Source organism: Populus euphratica, unplaced genomic scaffold (assembly GCF_000495115.2).
Source record: "Populus euphratica unplaced genomic scaffold, PopEup_1.0 scaffold93.1, whole genome shotgun sequence".
In the NCBI taxonomy this organism is placed as follows: domain Eukaryota; kingdom Viridiplantae; phylum Streptophyta; class Magnoliopsida; order Malpighiales; family Salicaceae; genus Populus; species Populus euphratica.
In genome coordinates this window covers 1337995-1354711 of record NW_011499873.1, presented here as the reverse complement: position 1 = coordinate 1354711, position 16717 = coordinate 1337995, and the positions used below count along the sequence as shown (strand labels likewise).

At 29.3% G+C, this 16717-nt stretch overlaps 1 protein-coding gene across 4 annotated transcripts in view; it reads right to left on the bottom strand.

Moving 5' to 3' along the window:
* Positions 1 to 13804: 13804 nt before the first annotated feature.
* The window catches only part of LOC105127846 (ubiquitin-fold modifier 1-like), a 10327-nt gene continuing 7414 nt past the window's right edge, over positions 13805 to 16717 (bottom strand). For 2 of the 4 annotated variants that reach the window (XM_011029293.1, XM_011029292.1), the window contains 2 exons: positions 14592 to 14624; positions 13805 to 14085 (listed from right to left, as the gene is read on the bottom strand). In XM_011029293.1, the coding sequence (XP_011027595.1) occupies positions 14012 to 14085; positions 14592 to 14624 (107 nt within the window). In that variant the 3' untranslated portion in view covers positions 13805 to 14011. The other 2 variants (XM_011029295.1, XM_011029294.1) reach the window with 2 other exon arrangements.

The window sequence follows — 16717 nt, the reverse complement described above, 5'->3', positions numbered from 1 at the left end:
AGGGAAAGAGGCCAGAGGGGGCCTGGGTGTTCCATTACATGACTTTTTTTATATAAAAAATATATTTTATTTAAAAATATTTTAAATTTCTCTTATTTTTAATAAAATTACATTAAAATTATTAAAAAAATACTAAAATGATATTTGTACGGTGGTGATTCCAGCTTTTAAAAAAGAATTTATTTTCTTAAAAAAATGCTTTTTTATTTTTTATTTTTACAATTAACGTTGGTGGGTATCATACAGAGTACTCCTAAAGTGACACGAGTGAATGGATAAGTTATTTTTGGTAATTTGTGATTTTAATATGATATTCAACTCTTGGTGTTAGTTGTGGATTGACAAGAGTGAGTTCCTGCAGGTCTATTTTGGGACTTGAAGATGCTTTGCTGGTATCGAACAAAACTTGTGGTGACTTTCAGTTAGAGCGTACAGAGAGAATTGTTTGAAAACATTTTAAATTTTTTTTGTTTTGGATTATTTTTCTTTAATATTTTATTATTTGATGAATTGAATTTAAAAAAATTTAATAAATAAAAATATTTTAATATTTTTTAAATAAAAAATACTTTAATCATGAAAGTTTGAAACTAAATAGCAACGAAGTTTTGAAACATTCGTGTTTATCTATTTAAAACAATAAATTCATCTTTTAGGTTTTGATTGTTTCAGAATGGACGTTTATTTTTAAGCAAGAAACGCATTTCTACCACGTCGTTTCGTAAAATGAAATTAAAAAAAAAATTGTTAACATCCCTATTTTGTTTGTGAATGGTGATGATATCCAATCCCACGGTAAAAGTTAAAAATAAAATGTTAAATAGGAACTCCGCTTGCAGTAAAAAACAAAATATCCGAAAACCTTGTCCAGTCTAAATACATCATACATGTATAGACCGGGAAAATGAATCATGGTCTAGGGATATACTTAGATCCGTTGAAATTTGTTAAATTCAATGTCGAGGTCTCATAACACTTATATCAATCATGACTTCCACAATAGACCGACGCAGCCAATCTCAATCCGTGAGTAACTTTCAACTTTGCCATCTAAAGCAATTTAACTTTTTACGGCATGTTTCATGGAAATATCATTGATATTTTGGTGCTTGAAGACTTTATAATTGCATAAAAGCTGTTATAGATAATTACAATTAATATTCAAGCGCGAATGTGAGATGTTTAACCAGTATTTATTGAATAATTTTTAGTGCTGAAAGTTTATCAACCCTTCAAATCAATACTATATATTAAATTTTCAGAATAAAAAATCATATCAGTGCAAATCATGCCATCTATTTTGGTATCGTGACCAAATCTCATAACGAAAGGCCTCATTATCTTATAGTTGCCATTTAATATTTTAACTAAACTCAAGAGATAACCACATTAATTGAAAATTAAATTAGCTCAATTATTTCAATACAAAATAAATATTTGTTTTAGATAATTTATTATAAAACTTAATGCAAACTCTAATTACTATTATTTCAACATTCATAACATCAATTTCGTAAAAACATCTTTAATTGTGCCGATTAGAATTTAAACTATTTTAATTAAGATAATATATTTAATTACTGTAATTTATCACCAAACTCAGCATAAACTCTAATTACTATCATTTTGATATTCATAACATCAATTGCATTAAAACATACCTAAGTTTATAAATTATAATTTAAATTATCTCAGTTCAAATAATATATATATATATAATTACTGTATTTTCTCTTCAAACCCATCACAAATTCTTTTTTTTTTTTTTTTTTGCGAGCCTTGATTTATTTGATTCAATAAACAACATCAATTGTGTCAAAACATACTTAATTACCTTACTCAAATCTTAAATTATCTCAATTCAAACAAAATACTCAATCATGACACAAACTAAACAAACAATAATAAACTAAAACTAAAAATTTCACAATTTAGCAATGACATTAATTAAATTTAGAGAAACGTAGTGTTTTTACCTTAATTCATCGGTAGCTTGTGATGGTCATGGCGGAGAGACCGAAGGAGGAGATTTAGTTGGAGGTTTTTATTGAAAAAAAAACTAGAAATGCGTGTGGAGTTCAGGGGAAGAAGATTTTGGTGTTTTAATGGAGGATAGATAGCTGTTTTCAGCGATTTCAAGCAAAAAAAGCTTGGTTTTTAGGGTCTTTGCAGGTGACGAGCAACGGTTGTGGTAGGAAGAACAAAAGGAATGTAAGTTTTTATATTAATTGAATTAGTAATTTTGAATATTGTTCTTGTTATATAGCAATGATTCAGAATTGCTGATTTGAATAAAGACATAATTGGTAATCATGTCTTTATTTATTTAAACTGCGTAATTTCTCAAGAATTTTTTTTAGCTGTATTATCTTGCAAAATTTTTACTTAAACAGTGTTGCTAGCCAAAAATAATAAAAACTTCAACGCGTGGCTTATACACATGTTCCCGCGTTGCAAGAACAAATTATAGCGGTGGTGTGCGTCAGCAATGCTAGTGATGGGAGGGTACATCAAAACAGTGGAAATGACAGCGGAAGGAGTGATGGCGGTGCGGGTGCGCGGGCTAGTGACAGTGGGGATTGCACGCTTTTTCTTTTCAATGGTGTTATTTTCATTTTTTATCGTAGAGACTAATACAATTTTATTTAATATTAGTCTATATTACTATTTAATTTTAACTTCTAAACAAATTACTTTTAATATACTTTTAAAAATAATATTAAGAAGAAAAAAGATAGAAATAAAAGTAACAAATTAATTTTAATATACTTTAAAAAATAATATCAAGAAGAAAAAAGATAGAAAGAAAAGTAAAGCAAAAAAGCTATATTTTAAGTGTTTTATTTTACCATTTACAGTATATGTTTGTCTTAAACAGTATATTTTGGAGGTCCATTGTATTCTGAAAAATAAAGCCACAGTTATTTATGAATAATATTAAACTACTTTTCCTATACATTTATTTAAAAAAAAAAAGAATAAAGAAGGTCCATTGTAAAACTTATTACTTTTAAAATCTCAATAGAATAAAATAAAAATATTAAATAAAGCTATTTTAGCGTCTATAATATACAGTGGAGTGTGAATAACACTATTTTGTTTTGAGGTAAATATCACAATTCCTCTTGGAATGTTTTTCTTTATGAATGGTTAACATCAAAATATTCCTTTTTATTTTACAGTATTTCTGTGAAAAGAATATCAATGAAGTCAAGTTTGCCGACAAGATAGAAAGAGACCCTTCAAATTTTGACGGAAGCAACTTTAACGTTCGAAATTCCGGCTCATGTCACCTTGATGATCTGCCCGTGTAATTTCTTTGATTTTCCAAGGAGCCATCAACATTAAAATTAAATAAGTGTTCTTTGTATGCCAATAGAATTAGAAAAAAAAAACTAAAAATCATCAGTAAAACACTGTAATTACAGAGACATTTTATTGTTTATTAGAATAGTGAAATAACTAGTCCTTTTCTCACCAGAAAATTAAATAACCTTGCAATTTATGTGAGATAAAATCATCTTTTTTACTTGATATTGTAAGATTGTTTAAGGATAAATTGATCAATGTATTTTTTTTCTATCATGTTGAAATAATTATTTTTTCTTTAAAAGAAAAAAAATATATTAAGTTTTAGTCAAAGGTTGTTTTTGTTTTTTTTTTAAGAAATTACATAGTAAAATTATAGTCATGACCCTAAAAAAAAACCAAACATATATATAGAAATTTTTTATTTTTATTTATTTAAAAAACAGCTAAATGACAATATTATTATTGAAATCCACAAAAATCAAGGGAGGTTTTAAAGATGTTTTAGTTTTTTCACGGTAACTTTTAGATTTAAATAGGGGTTATTTAATAAAATACTATTAAAAAAAATTGTTAATATATACGCATCAACCCTTTCTTTTTTTTAGGGGGCCGTGTGGAAAGTTTTATAATTACTAAATCTTCTATCCACGGCTATTAAAAGTGATGAGTTTTTTTTTTTTTTATAATGTGATGCGTGCTTGTAATGGAGGCCCAATTAAAGTACATTAAAGGTTTTTTTTTCTTTTTTATGTTAAATTCATGTTAGTCCTTCCAAAAACAATTATGTTTTCTAGTTTATAATTTTATTGATTTTACTCTAGTTTTTAAATTATTTTATGACTGGAAAATTTACCTTATTATTTTTTTATAATTATCTTCTTATAGGGTAATATTCATCACATAACCTAAACCTGATTTAAGTTTGGTATTTTTTTAAAAATATTATTTTTCAAATTTATAATTTGATATCTGGTCAATAGGCCTTCAACTTCATTATTTGTTTCACTTATCCTTGTTGAGTTATCTCAATCTCATATTCTAGATAACAAGTTAGTTGAGTCAATTTAGGTTGACTTATATTTTTTTTCTTATATTTTTTTTTAATTTTTTTTATTCTATCAACTAGCATTACTTGTCCTTGAACTTTTTTATTTTTTTGCTTTTATTTTCATTGGGCTATCCTAAGTACGGGGTAGTTAAGTTAGTTTTGGTTGACTTGTTTTTTGAAGTTTAATTTGATTTTTTCTGTCATATTTTTCTTTTAAAAGTCTAATTTTTTGTTTTGATTTTATATTGCAGGTGGTGAGTTAATTAAATTAACTTGGATTGAATCGAGTTCTTTTAATTTTTAATGATATATATACATATATATATATTTTAATTTCATTACTTATTATTAGATTACTAACCCTTGAAATTTTTTTTAACATTTTTTATTAGGTTATGGCGAGAGTAAAATTAGATCCTTTTTATATTTGTTTTTATAGAGATGTTAGTATAAAGAGTGATTTCTAAAACAGACTAATTTATACAATCCGAGACAAAGCATAAAAGAGACATATGCCCAGACCCTTGATAAGCCATAAAGATCAGCATAGGACTAAGGAAACTCCTTTGGGTTTTTTTTTCACTATGTCATTTTTTTAAATTTTATTGTTTTTAATAATTCAATATAATTCAAGTTATGATTCTGTTAAATTATATCAAATTAAATTGAATTTTTTTCAATATTAAATTTTTTAATTTTTTTTCTTAACATTAAGTTATTATACTTCGAGTTTTATAAATTCCTTTTGCCTTTCTTTTTATAAACTATTTTAATTTTATATTCAGGATATAATGCCAGTAAAACTAATCCAGGTTTACTTAAATTATAAATACTTAAACATGTTTTTTATATTAAAAAATATTTAATCTGGCTCATGAAGGCAGCGCGGGTCGCCTACCTATTTTAAGACAAAACAGAAAGCTGAGGTAAGACCTGGAGGCCACAATCGGAATAATTAACCTCTACAAATAAGTCTACCAACTTTGATTCACGGCTAAATCATAGGATTACTGTCCAGCATTGATTGATTGTAAATAGTGGAGCTAATCAAGAGTTTTCAGCTAATTTTATTCACTGCTAAACAGTAGGAGTGCTGTCCAAAGACCATTCTTTTCCCTACTAGCCGGGTTTATTTAGCTTTTAATTTGATCAGCGTTTTCCTGATATTAAATGTGTGTATCTGATAGTACGATAGTTTTTGAAAAATAAATTAAAATAATATTTTTATTCATATATTTTTAAAATAATAATATTTAGCTAAAATTATTGTAAGATATATTTTTTATACAGATTAAATAAAAATTACGTGTTCTGTTATTTTAACTTTTGTAAAATCAATATTTTTTTAAAAAATTATATGCAGGGTTCAGTATAAAAAATAAAAACTAGATAAACCAAATACTTCTTTTTATGTGAGCAGATAAAACTTAAAAGCTCCCATAATAACAAACAATATCTAAAATATAAACAAAAAAAAAATCATAAATAATGGTAGTAAAAAGATCAATATCCCTCACCCGTTGCCACAGTGGCGGAGGCAGGGGGGCTGGCAGGGGCCCCGGCCCTTGTAAGGAAAATTTTCCCAGCTCTTTCCTTAACCTTCATTTAATACATATTTTAATAAAATAAATTTTTTTAAAATAATTCTTTTAATTTGGCCCTCCTCAATTTTTTTTTCTTGCTCCGCCCCTGCGTTGCCAGCCACACCTATCTCCTATCGAACGACCACCCACGAAAACACTAGAGAGATTCACCAACAATAAAAATTCAGTGCACTGCAAAAGAAAAGAAAAATGCCCTTTCTTATTTTTCAAAGCATCTTCAAAATCCAAGGCACAACAGGAAATATAATTGAAAACGTGATAAGCCAGAGGAAAAATTATAAAATAAATCTCCCAAAGCAAAATTTAAGGCTAGAAGTCAAACACCATGTCGTAGAAGATCTAGTTATGCAACTTATCCGTGATCAGCCTGTTATGATCAATCGGTTGCATAATTTGTTTAGTAACATGTTTGAGGAGAATATTTGAGGTAAAATTAAAAATGAAGTTTATTTATTTTCAGAGTTAAAAATCTTGTTAATCTTTGATATAATTTTTTTAACATGAAATATTAGTAGTGTGATTTAAATAAAATAAGTGTATAAAATATTAATCTTAAAAAACTTGACAAACTCGACATGTGTTGGTGAAATGCAGATCCTCTAGAAACTATATTTCATTGAAAACAACAGTATTTCTCATGGTTTATTTAGTGGGAAGCTAAATAATTAATATTGAGCCCAAAAGGCATAGGAATTCTTTAAGGAGAAGAGTGTCTTGGTTACTGTAATAGCTATTGTAACTGTGATTTAAAAAAAAAAATATTTTATACAAGTATTTTTTATTAATATTGGTTAGGAAAAATATATGTTTGGTTAAAAATATGGTTGAAATTGAGGTTGAACAAAAAATAATTTCACGTGTTCGGTTAAAAAAATATTTTTCAAATTGAGATTACAAAACAACATATATATTGATGATTTTTAATTTAAATATTATAAATTTAATTACTGTTATTATATCATAAAATAAATAACATTGATATCAAATATTTTTTATCATTTCATTAAACTACGTGCAATTTAATCATGTACAAAATCCATCTAACAAAAACTATTTTTTCATGGTTTATTAATCGTGCAACAATATCAAGTAAAAAAATCAACAATAATAAATTTAAATTGCAGTCAAATTCTGCAAATGTTACGTCATCAAACGATCTACTTCTAATTTTTTGAATAAAACACAATTAAAAATAAAAATAAAAATTGATTTTTTTAAACTGAGTTGGACTCGGCAATAACAAAATTGAAATTACAATCAAATTCTGCAAATGCTGCATCGTCAAGTGATCTCCTTATAATTTTTCAAATAAAATACAATTAAAAATAAAAAATGAATTTTTTTAATTGTGTCAGACCCGGCAAGAAAAAAATTAAAATTGCGATCTAATTTTACAAATGCTATGTCATCAAATGATTTCCTTCTAATTTTTCAAATAAAACATAATTAAAAAATAAAATTTAATTTTTTTTAACCAAATTAAACCCGGTTCAATACATTTAATTTTGGACCGAATCTAGTTGGTCCAAAATAATAACACAAACAATGGAGAGCGACTGCACTATTCATGCAAACAGTGGAGTTCAGTCTCCACTGCATTCTACAGGTTTGCAGAAAACAACAAATAGCTACTTTCCACAACCTTGCAATTTTAACTTATTTTAGCCGGCCTCACATAAACAATAAATCATGGTTTTCTTGTTATCAAATATTTAAGTGTTGTTATTTTAAAAACAACTGCAACCACCTAAATAAACAATTATAAAATGTCATAAGCATGATAAGCTTTGAACTTAAACCTTCATGTGGGTCGACTCGTGCTCATGCTCACACTAGGTATAAGATTGAGTTTATTGTAAAATAATTTGTTGAATTATAAAATAATATTTTTTATTAATTTATATAAGAGGAGAGGTTTATGAAAGTTTATTTTTTTAAAAATTATTTTTAATATTAACACATCAAAATAATTTAAAAATAATAAAATATAATTTAAAATATAATTTAAAATATAAAAACAAACATAATGAAAAAAATATGATGACACTGAGAAGATTAAAAAGCAATAATAATACCGGTATTAGTACCATCCAAATCTCAACATATAAATTTTTTTTATTATATAAAAATACAATAGAATTTATTATCTATATAAATATATCATGAGTTTGGTTCACAAATTTGTGTTAAATTTCAAACAAATATATAAATAAAAAAGGATGACAACACCAAACGGTGACGGCCCAATTATCCGTCGATTCGGAGAATCTTCAGAGCAGCAAGTAAAAGGTCACATGGCGCTTTGGATTGCACACACTGCAAGGAAAACTACCTTACACTTGTTTACTGATCTATGCAGCACAGTTGTGGACAAGAACAAGAACCCCAATTAAGCGAGCGCGGCTGCATGGCCTGCCAAGCACATCTGAGTGTGTAATACTTCCCACCAAGAAAACCTACTCGCAGTATTTCGCAAATCCATGAACATGGAAAGGTCAAAATAAAGCACCCCAGTAGCTTCATGGACCACAGGTCAACTTCAGAGATAAAGCTACTACTTGCAATAATTGCGACGACGGATGTTTAATTTAATTTTTTATATAAAATAAATTTTAAAAAATAAAAAATTCTTAAAAAAAAAACCATTATATAAAGCACGAAAGTATACTCCAGTACCAAGGCAACGGGGAAAATGAGAAAGTTGATGTTTTGACGAACGACTGGAAAAGCTAACCTGATCAGTGGCCGCACATCAATGAGAAGTGGAAAAGTAATTCATCATTTTCTTTGTTATGGACGGTAGGGATATCTTTAAATTAGCAGAGATTAATTAACAGTAGAGGCATATAACTTGACCTATAAAGATACCCCGTTAATTATTTTATATCGTTGTTGTTATTAGCACCAAAAAAAAGGAGGAGGCCATTGCTTTGGAAGGGAACTCTACTCCATCAACCTGACAGAGATGAAACTTCAAAAAGGGTTTGATTTTCTGTTTTGTTTTAGTAGGAGTTTGGGGTAATTGGTTGTAGTTTTTTTAAAAAAATTTATTCAAAAAATAATTTTAACATTATCCTATAAAAACACAAAAAAATATTAAATTTAAATAAAAAATATATTTTTTAAAATATTTCTAAAACAGAGAAAACAGCTTCGAAGAAGAAAAAATCATGTGAGGATTGATAATAGGATCGAGGGAAGAGAGGTGACAGTATCACGTGAGGGAATGGAACAAGCACAAAAGACCTGAAAAAGAAGGGTTTGAATCTCTCCGATAAATGTGGTTTTGCCCACTCTTGCGGGATCCCAAGCAGCAAAGTGGACTGACGGGGCCCTCATTTACCAAATTACCCTGATGTTTTGGGATGTTTTTTAGCTTTACGAGGTTAGACTTGTCAATTCGGCCTCGGCATAACGCTCTTGTTAATTCTTTTCGTTTGGGCGAACTTTACTTTTCACCTCGAAGGACTCGCTCACGGCTTTCAGGTAAGTGGTCACATCGTCTCTGAACACAGTAAATTAAGGGAAAATAAGACGACGGAGAAGAAAAATGAAAATAGAAATGGAAAAAATATTCTTTACCTCCAAATTATCATCATTCTATTATTACCGTGTTTCTTTTATAATTAATTACTGGCTGCGGTAAAAAAAATTGCCATATATTTTTATATCTCTAAAATTTTAGGTAAAACAAACGTAGAAGATAAAAATAAATAAAATGATGTTTTAAACGGACATAGAGCGAGAGTGAAACTGTAAATATAGAATAGGCTAACGGTCGGATCGCTTGCTATCCCTGTCCAATCAGCCTTTCAATCTCAAATCTACGACAACCAAAAAGGAGAGGACGTTGACGAACCAAGCAGCCCTCACCAGAACCGAAGTCTTTTATGGTCGCTGCTGCGGTATCGTCTGGATCTCCACAAGGCATCTAAAAGACCCTTTGGCAATTCATGATCTCCGGCTGTTTATAGCCTGGGGATTTTTCACCAAAAACTATCTAGGCATATGTGCAAACTATATATTTTTTATTTTTTTATTTTCATATTATTTTGATGAGCTAATATAAAAATAATTTTTTTAAAATAAAAAAATTTACTTTAATATATATTTAAATAAAAAATATTTTAAACCAACACCACTGTACAACCTAAAAAAAACTAAAACAATATATGGTAAAGTTTTGGAAACCAGTTGAAAGCTAAAAGTTATAAGCTAAAATATAAAGATTTTGAAAACCATTTGTCAGCTATGGTTGCAGTAGCTATAACACAGCACCTTGCCACGCTTTTACAACTACAATCATGGCTATCAGCTCCAACCTCAGCAAAAGCCGAAGCAGTTTCAAAACTGATAATATCAGTAGTTGACGTGTCCCGTCTCCAACGCAACACGTAACGCCCGCTGGAAACGTAACAATTGAGAAGTGCAGATGCCACTCAAGAAAGTATCAGAAAAATCAAAAACACTGGCGGGGTGGGCTCCTTCCTGTCGCTGGCCCCGACCAGGCGAACATTATTAGAAGACATGAATAAGATGGTTACCGTGATGGTTCAGGGATCGGATTCAATTGTGATTTTAAGAGCCAAAAGATTCAGTGCAACTTTAAATGCACATGTCCTCTCTTCAAAGACGATACCCATCACCGTGGACCTCGTCTCTTCAGGACGCCCCTCCCCCTTTCTCCTCCTTTACCGACTTGCTAGAGAGCACGTGATATATATATATATTTGGCTGTGCTGCCGCCCGTCAATTATTTTTATATAAAAAATATAAAAAATTAAATTTTAAAAGTTTTAAATTTTCTGTAAAATTATATTTAAAAATCTTGAGTTTGTTTATAATACAGCAGTAATCTTTATAATATTATTAATAATAATAATAATATTAAATTTACATGACTAAAATTTAAGTGATTTTAACTATAATACCAGATCAAAAAACCTTAAAATGTAATAACAAAATAAAAAAATATTTAATATTATATAATAAAATTAAATAAAAAAATTAATTAAAAAAATAAAACAAAGCACCATTCCAATGAATAGTGCTTTGCAAGGAGAGGCACAACAAAATCTTCTTATTAAATCATAATAATTTAATGAAAATTAAACAAAATAAATTATAAATTTTAATTCTTAATCAAATTGATATTAAAAGATGAAATTAAAAGAAAAAATTACTTAAAAAATAAATAAATTAACTAGTTTAATCCACTAAATCAGATTAACCTGTTAAATTTGAAATCTATGTCATAGGCATGTAATAACTAAATAAAAAAAATAAAAAATATTAATTAAAAAACATCAAAGAAAAAAGCAATAAAAAAAACCTATAACTAAAAGATATCTATATTTCACTGTAAATTTGCACAATGCAATCCATAGTAAAAGATATATATATATATATATATATATATATTTATTTATTATAGTTACAATGTTAAAAAATAAAATTAAAAAAAATATTAATGAAGAAAAAAAAATCTAAATCAACTGAATTAACCCATTAAATCAAGTTAACCTATCAAATTTAAGATTAATTTTGTGTCATGAGAGTGCAATAACAAAATAAAAAAAATTAATATTAATGAACTAAATTTAAAAAAAATAATGAAAAAAAACTATAGAAAGAAAAAAATTAATGAAGAAAAAGACAAAAAAAAATTAAATTAACTGATTAACCCATCAAACCTAAGATCCGTGTCATGAAAACCTGATAACTAAATAAAAAAATAATTCAAAAAGGGAAAAGCCTACAAAAAAAAACTAATGAAGAAAAAAAATTAAATTAATTGAGTTAATTTATGAAACCATAAATTCGTATAATGAAAATCTGATAACTAAATAGAAATTTTTTTTAATATCAAGCTAAATTAAAAAAATAATTAAAAACAAATTAGCTTTTTCACCGTGAACTGCACTATGCAATCTACGATAAAAGACATAAAAAGAAAAAAAAACTTAAGACATCAGTCTTTTCACTATAAATTACATACAATATTAAAAAAGAAAATTAAAAGAAAAAAACTAACAAAGAAAAAAAATAAAATCAAGTGAGTTAATTTGCCAAACCAAATTAACCCATCAAATATAAAATCCGTGTTATAAAAGTTTAATAATTAAATAGAAAAATTTTAATATTAAAAAACTAAAGTAAAAAAAATTAATTAAAAACAAAGAAACAAAGAAAAAAACAAAAAAAAAATTAAAGGTATTAACTTTTTTACTATGAACTATACTGTGCAATCCACCATAAAAATTTTTAAAAGAAGAAATGAAAATAAAAAACAAAAGGATATACCACAAATTAATTTTTTTCTTGCATAAAAAATATATAAAAAGCCAAAATTTAAAAATATTAGGTTTTTCTGTAAAGATATACCAAAAAAGCTTAAGTCTAGCTGCAACACTTGATCCAAGCATAATATTTATAATATTAATAATAATAATATTAAACTTACATTATCCAAGTTTAAATAAATCTGACTGCAATATCAAACTCAAAAACTCTAGATGTGGATCTAGCTCAAGATCATGTCATAAACATAATTAAATAAATTAATTAAAAAATAAAAAGTAAAAATCTACATGAAGAAAAAAACTAATAAAAAAAAAAAATTAACTGAATTAAACATTTAAACCTGAGATTCGTGTTATGAAAATTTAATAATTAAATAAAAAAAATTTTGACAATTCGTATTATGAAAATTTAATAACTAAATAGAAAAAAATTTAACAAATTAGCTGTCAAACCCAGAATATGTTTTATAAAAGTTTAATAATTAAATTAAAATAAATTCAACGTTAACAAACTAAATTAAAAAAAATTAATTAAAACAAAAAAATAATTCCAGATTAACTCATCAAACCAAATTAACCTGTCAAACTTGAAATTCTTGTCATGAAAATCTGATAATCAAATAAAAAATTTAATATTAAAAAAATTAATTAAAAGAAAGAAAAACTAAAAGGCATAAAAACCAAAAAAAAAACAAGAAGAGGAATTAAAATACTAGTGTCATGAACCTAAAAAGTGTGGAAAAGCTATAATATTTTTTCCATGCCTTTTAGAGTGTGCTTGCGTGTGTGTTAGGGGGTGCTTGAAGAGGAACATGACTTCATTTGAGAATTTGGAACACAAATTCTACTGGACAGCTTGGTCGCAAGCTCATATTATCCTTGCAAGGGTGAGCACCATGCACTTTGATGGAAAGAGCAGGAAAACCAGCTCATTACTCTGCCTCTGCAAAAGGTCTTCGGCAGTGATCATTTTCAACAAACAAAAGGCACAACCATTACACGATGATCACGCGTCTAAAAAAGGCAATTTCTGACCATTCGTGCGATTTGGATTTCCGTTTGCAGCTAGCACATTGAGCTAAAGATAAAACATGCACATCCCCGCACCAAGGCAATGCGTTATTGAATTATGCTCGGGCAAGGCATGCCGACACCAATTAGTTTCTGGATTTCTCTGGCCAGAGAACGAAACAACTTTTCATGGTAGTTCAGACCGAGTATAACGCTGAAGTGGAAATAACGTTTTCACGCAGCAGCTAGTCCAGGAGCAACGCTTTCATGTCATAGCGGTTTCCCACAAAAAAAAATAAAAAAATACACGTAATCTAACCTCGATCCATCAACAAGGCAGGTGAATCGAACCTCGATCCATCAACAGGGTAGCTCTCAGTATGTCAAGGTACAGCAGTTTAACTATTAAAACCACTGCATCTGTGTCGGCCGTGATTAGAAGCAACAAGGCCCATGGCCTATTATCATCCACCCCCAGCTCAAATCTCTGATGAAAACAAGGCTCCACATAATGAAAGAGAAAGGACTAAGAAAAAGGGCAAGGAGACCTTTCTATTATGATTAACTTGAAAGACCATGCATTGCAGATACCTTCAGCTACCTTCCTTCTCAATTGATATTGATTATGATACCAGTTACACTAATTAAAAGTTACAGAATGGTATAGAAGAAAATAAGATAACAGAGTAAGCACAAAGATTAACCAGTTTTTTAGTCTGATGATGATCATGTTTTCAACATTCAGAAGCTCCAACCCTATCACGTGGGATCAGGCGCAGTTCAGAACCATGTTTAAGGAAGACACTGCCTAGCCAGTCAAAGTCATGTGAAACGAACATTAAAATACTTAAAAACAATGCAGTGTAGTGCCCAAATCACTGCTAAAATTATATCATCATCAACAGATACTTCCTATCGCCTGGAGCTAGCAAATGAAAAGGGAGGCAGTAGAATTCATGCATTGTTAACGCACTTATGCTACAGTGATAATATCCTAAACAGAAATCTTATCACTTGTTATGGGGCATGATAATAGAAGCTACTGTGTTATCTGGTGAAGATGGACAAGGTTAATGCTAAATGATTAGCGCCTTGCTGATAATGCCAGCAGTTACTGGCAATAGCATACTTCTCTTCCAAATTATAGTGCTGAAAATGGCAACGGGACAATGGAGATGGGACACGAGGCACACATGCAACTTAATAATATAATGATCAATCAGCACAGATGCGAATATCACAAATACTTGAAGAGACAACATAAAAAAAAAGCACTGACAACACAGCTTAAAATGTAAAGGGAGCATGGCATACCTGCACTTTGCTGAGGATTGATTCCTACCCCATCTACACAGAAGTAAAACAAGAAGTATGATGTAAAAAATAGTGAAAGACACTAGGGCAACAGTGGTCAGAATGGCCTAAACCACATGTTCATAGGCATAATAAAGATAAATGCAGGCAATTCAATTATGAAACCAAATAGGATTTTTCTGTCCGATAATACCAGTCAATTTTAGTTATGAAGTCCCAAATCCTAGTGACAAGGCAACCATAAATCAGGAGCATTTTGCAATATCAAGTTTTGCTGGCGTCTAAATCAGTTGAAAATCATCAATTACCATACCAATAAATTTCTGGTTTCATGTATAGGAAAAAGAGAAAGAAATCAAAACTTCTTTTTTTCCTCACACAACACCAAATCAAAATCGAAGACAAATACAGACCAAAATACAGCAACAGCAGAACTGCTGCACAAGCATAGAATAATCCTCGGACTGGAAACAGTGAAAAAAAGTTGAGCGAAACAACAGTTAACAGGGACTGAACAATAGTTCAGATATGATCAATTTCCAAGCTCATATTGGTATTCAAACATACCAAATGTAATCCATGATGAGACACTGGTTCAATCATATCTCAGTTGAGTGAAAAAGCATCAAGAAAGCAGCCTTCCACTTTTGAAAAGGAAAAACCACTAGATGTTTAGTTATCCCAGTCACATAGAATTTAGCAGCTTTTCTAAATAAAAAGAACAGGGTTGAATTATAATATTTTAAACCCACAGAAACCCTCCATTCTCTGTTCACACATCTATTTTTCATGAGCTTTTTCAGAACATCTTGTCCGGAATTCAAGTTTCTCTCAATTCTAAAAGAAGAGATGCTTTCAGGTGCAAAATTCACAGAAAAGTTAAAAGTACTGCAAGGGCGATGAGTTTTCCAGTCACAAAAAAACCTTTTAACTTTAAAAAAACAACAGATCACTTTTCAGATACAAGATGCAAAAAACTCAAGCTACCCGTTTACCAACTCTAAATTTCAGAGTGAGAGGGTACAAGTGCCAAACAAAATGAGATGACACAATTGTCAAAACAACCAATTTTTTCAAGGAAATCTCGAATCCCAGGGACAAGGCAACTATAGAGCAGGAGAATTTTGTTACAGAAATCTCAAGTGCTTGCTTGCGTCTACATCAGTTGTTGAAAATCATCCAATACCATCCCAATTAAAAAGTTCTGGTTTTATGCATGCAAAGAGGAGAAGCAGAAACTGAATCATAATTTTTCTCGCAAGCCACCAAATCAAAGTCCGAGACAAGCAGAGACCAAAATATAATTCCAGCGGAACTGCTGCAGGGGCATCCAATAATCCTCTGGGTCTACAAACAATGCAAAAAACTTGACTTTTCAACCATCGAAACAAGGCTCAATCTTTTACGGGACTGCATTGCGCAAAAACAGTTCAGGAGGGACTGAACAAATAGTTCACATGAGATCATTTTCCAAGCTCAAATTGGTATTCAAAAATACCAAATGTAATCCATGATGAGGCACCAGTTCAACCATATCAATTGAGTGCAAAAGCATCAAGAGAGCAGCCTTCCACTTTTGAAAAGGAAAAACCACAGGACGTCCAGTTATTCCAGTCACATAGAATTTAGAAGCCTTTCTCAATAAAAAGAACAGGGTTGACCCAGAATATTTTAAACCGACTGAAACCCTCCATTCTCTGTTCGCACATCTATTTTTCAGAATATGTTATCCTGAATTAAAGTTTCTTTCAATTCTAAAAGAAGAGATGCTTTCAGGTACAAAATTCACAGAAAAGTTGAAAGTACTGCAAGGGCGATGAGTTTTCCAGTCACAAAAAAACCTTTTACTTTAAAAAAACAACAGATCAGTTATCAAATACAAGACGCAAAAAACTCATGCTACCTGTTTACCATCTCTAAATTTCAGGGCGAGAGAGGGTATATGTACCAAACAAAATGAGATGACACAATCATCAAAACAATCAATTTTTTCAAGGAAATCTCGAATCCCAGGGACAACGCAACTATAGAGCAGGAGAATTTTGTTACAGAAATCTCAAGTGATTGCTTGCATCTAAATCATCCAATACCATCCCAATAAAAAAGTTATGGTTTCATATAGGGAA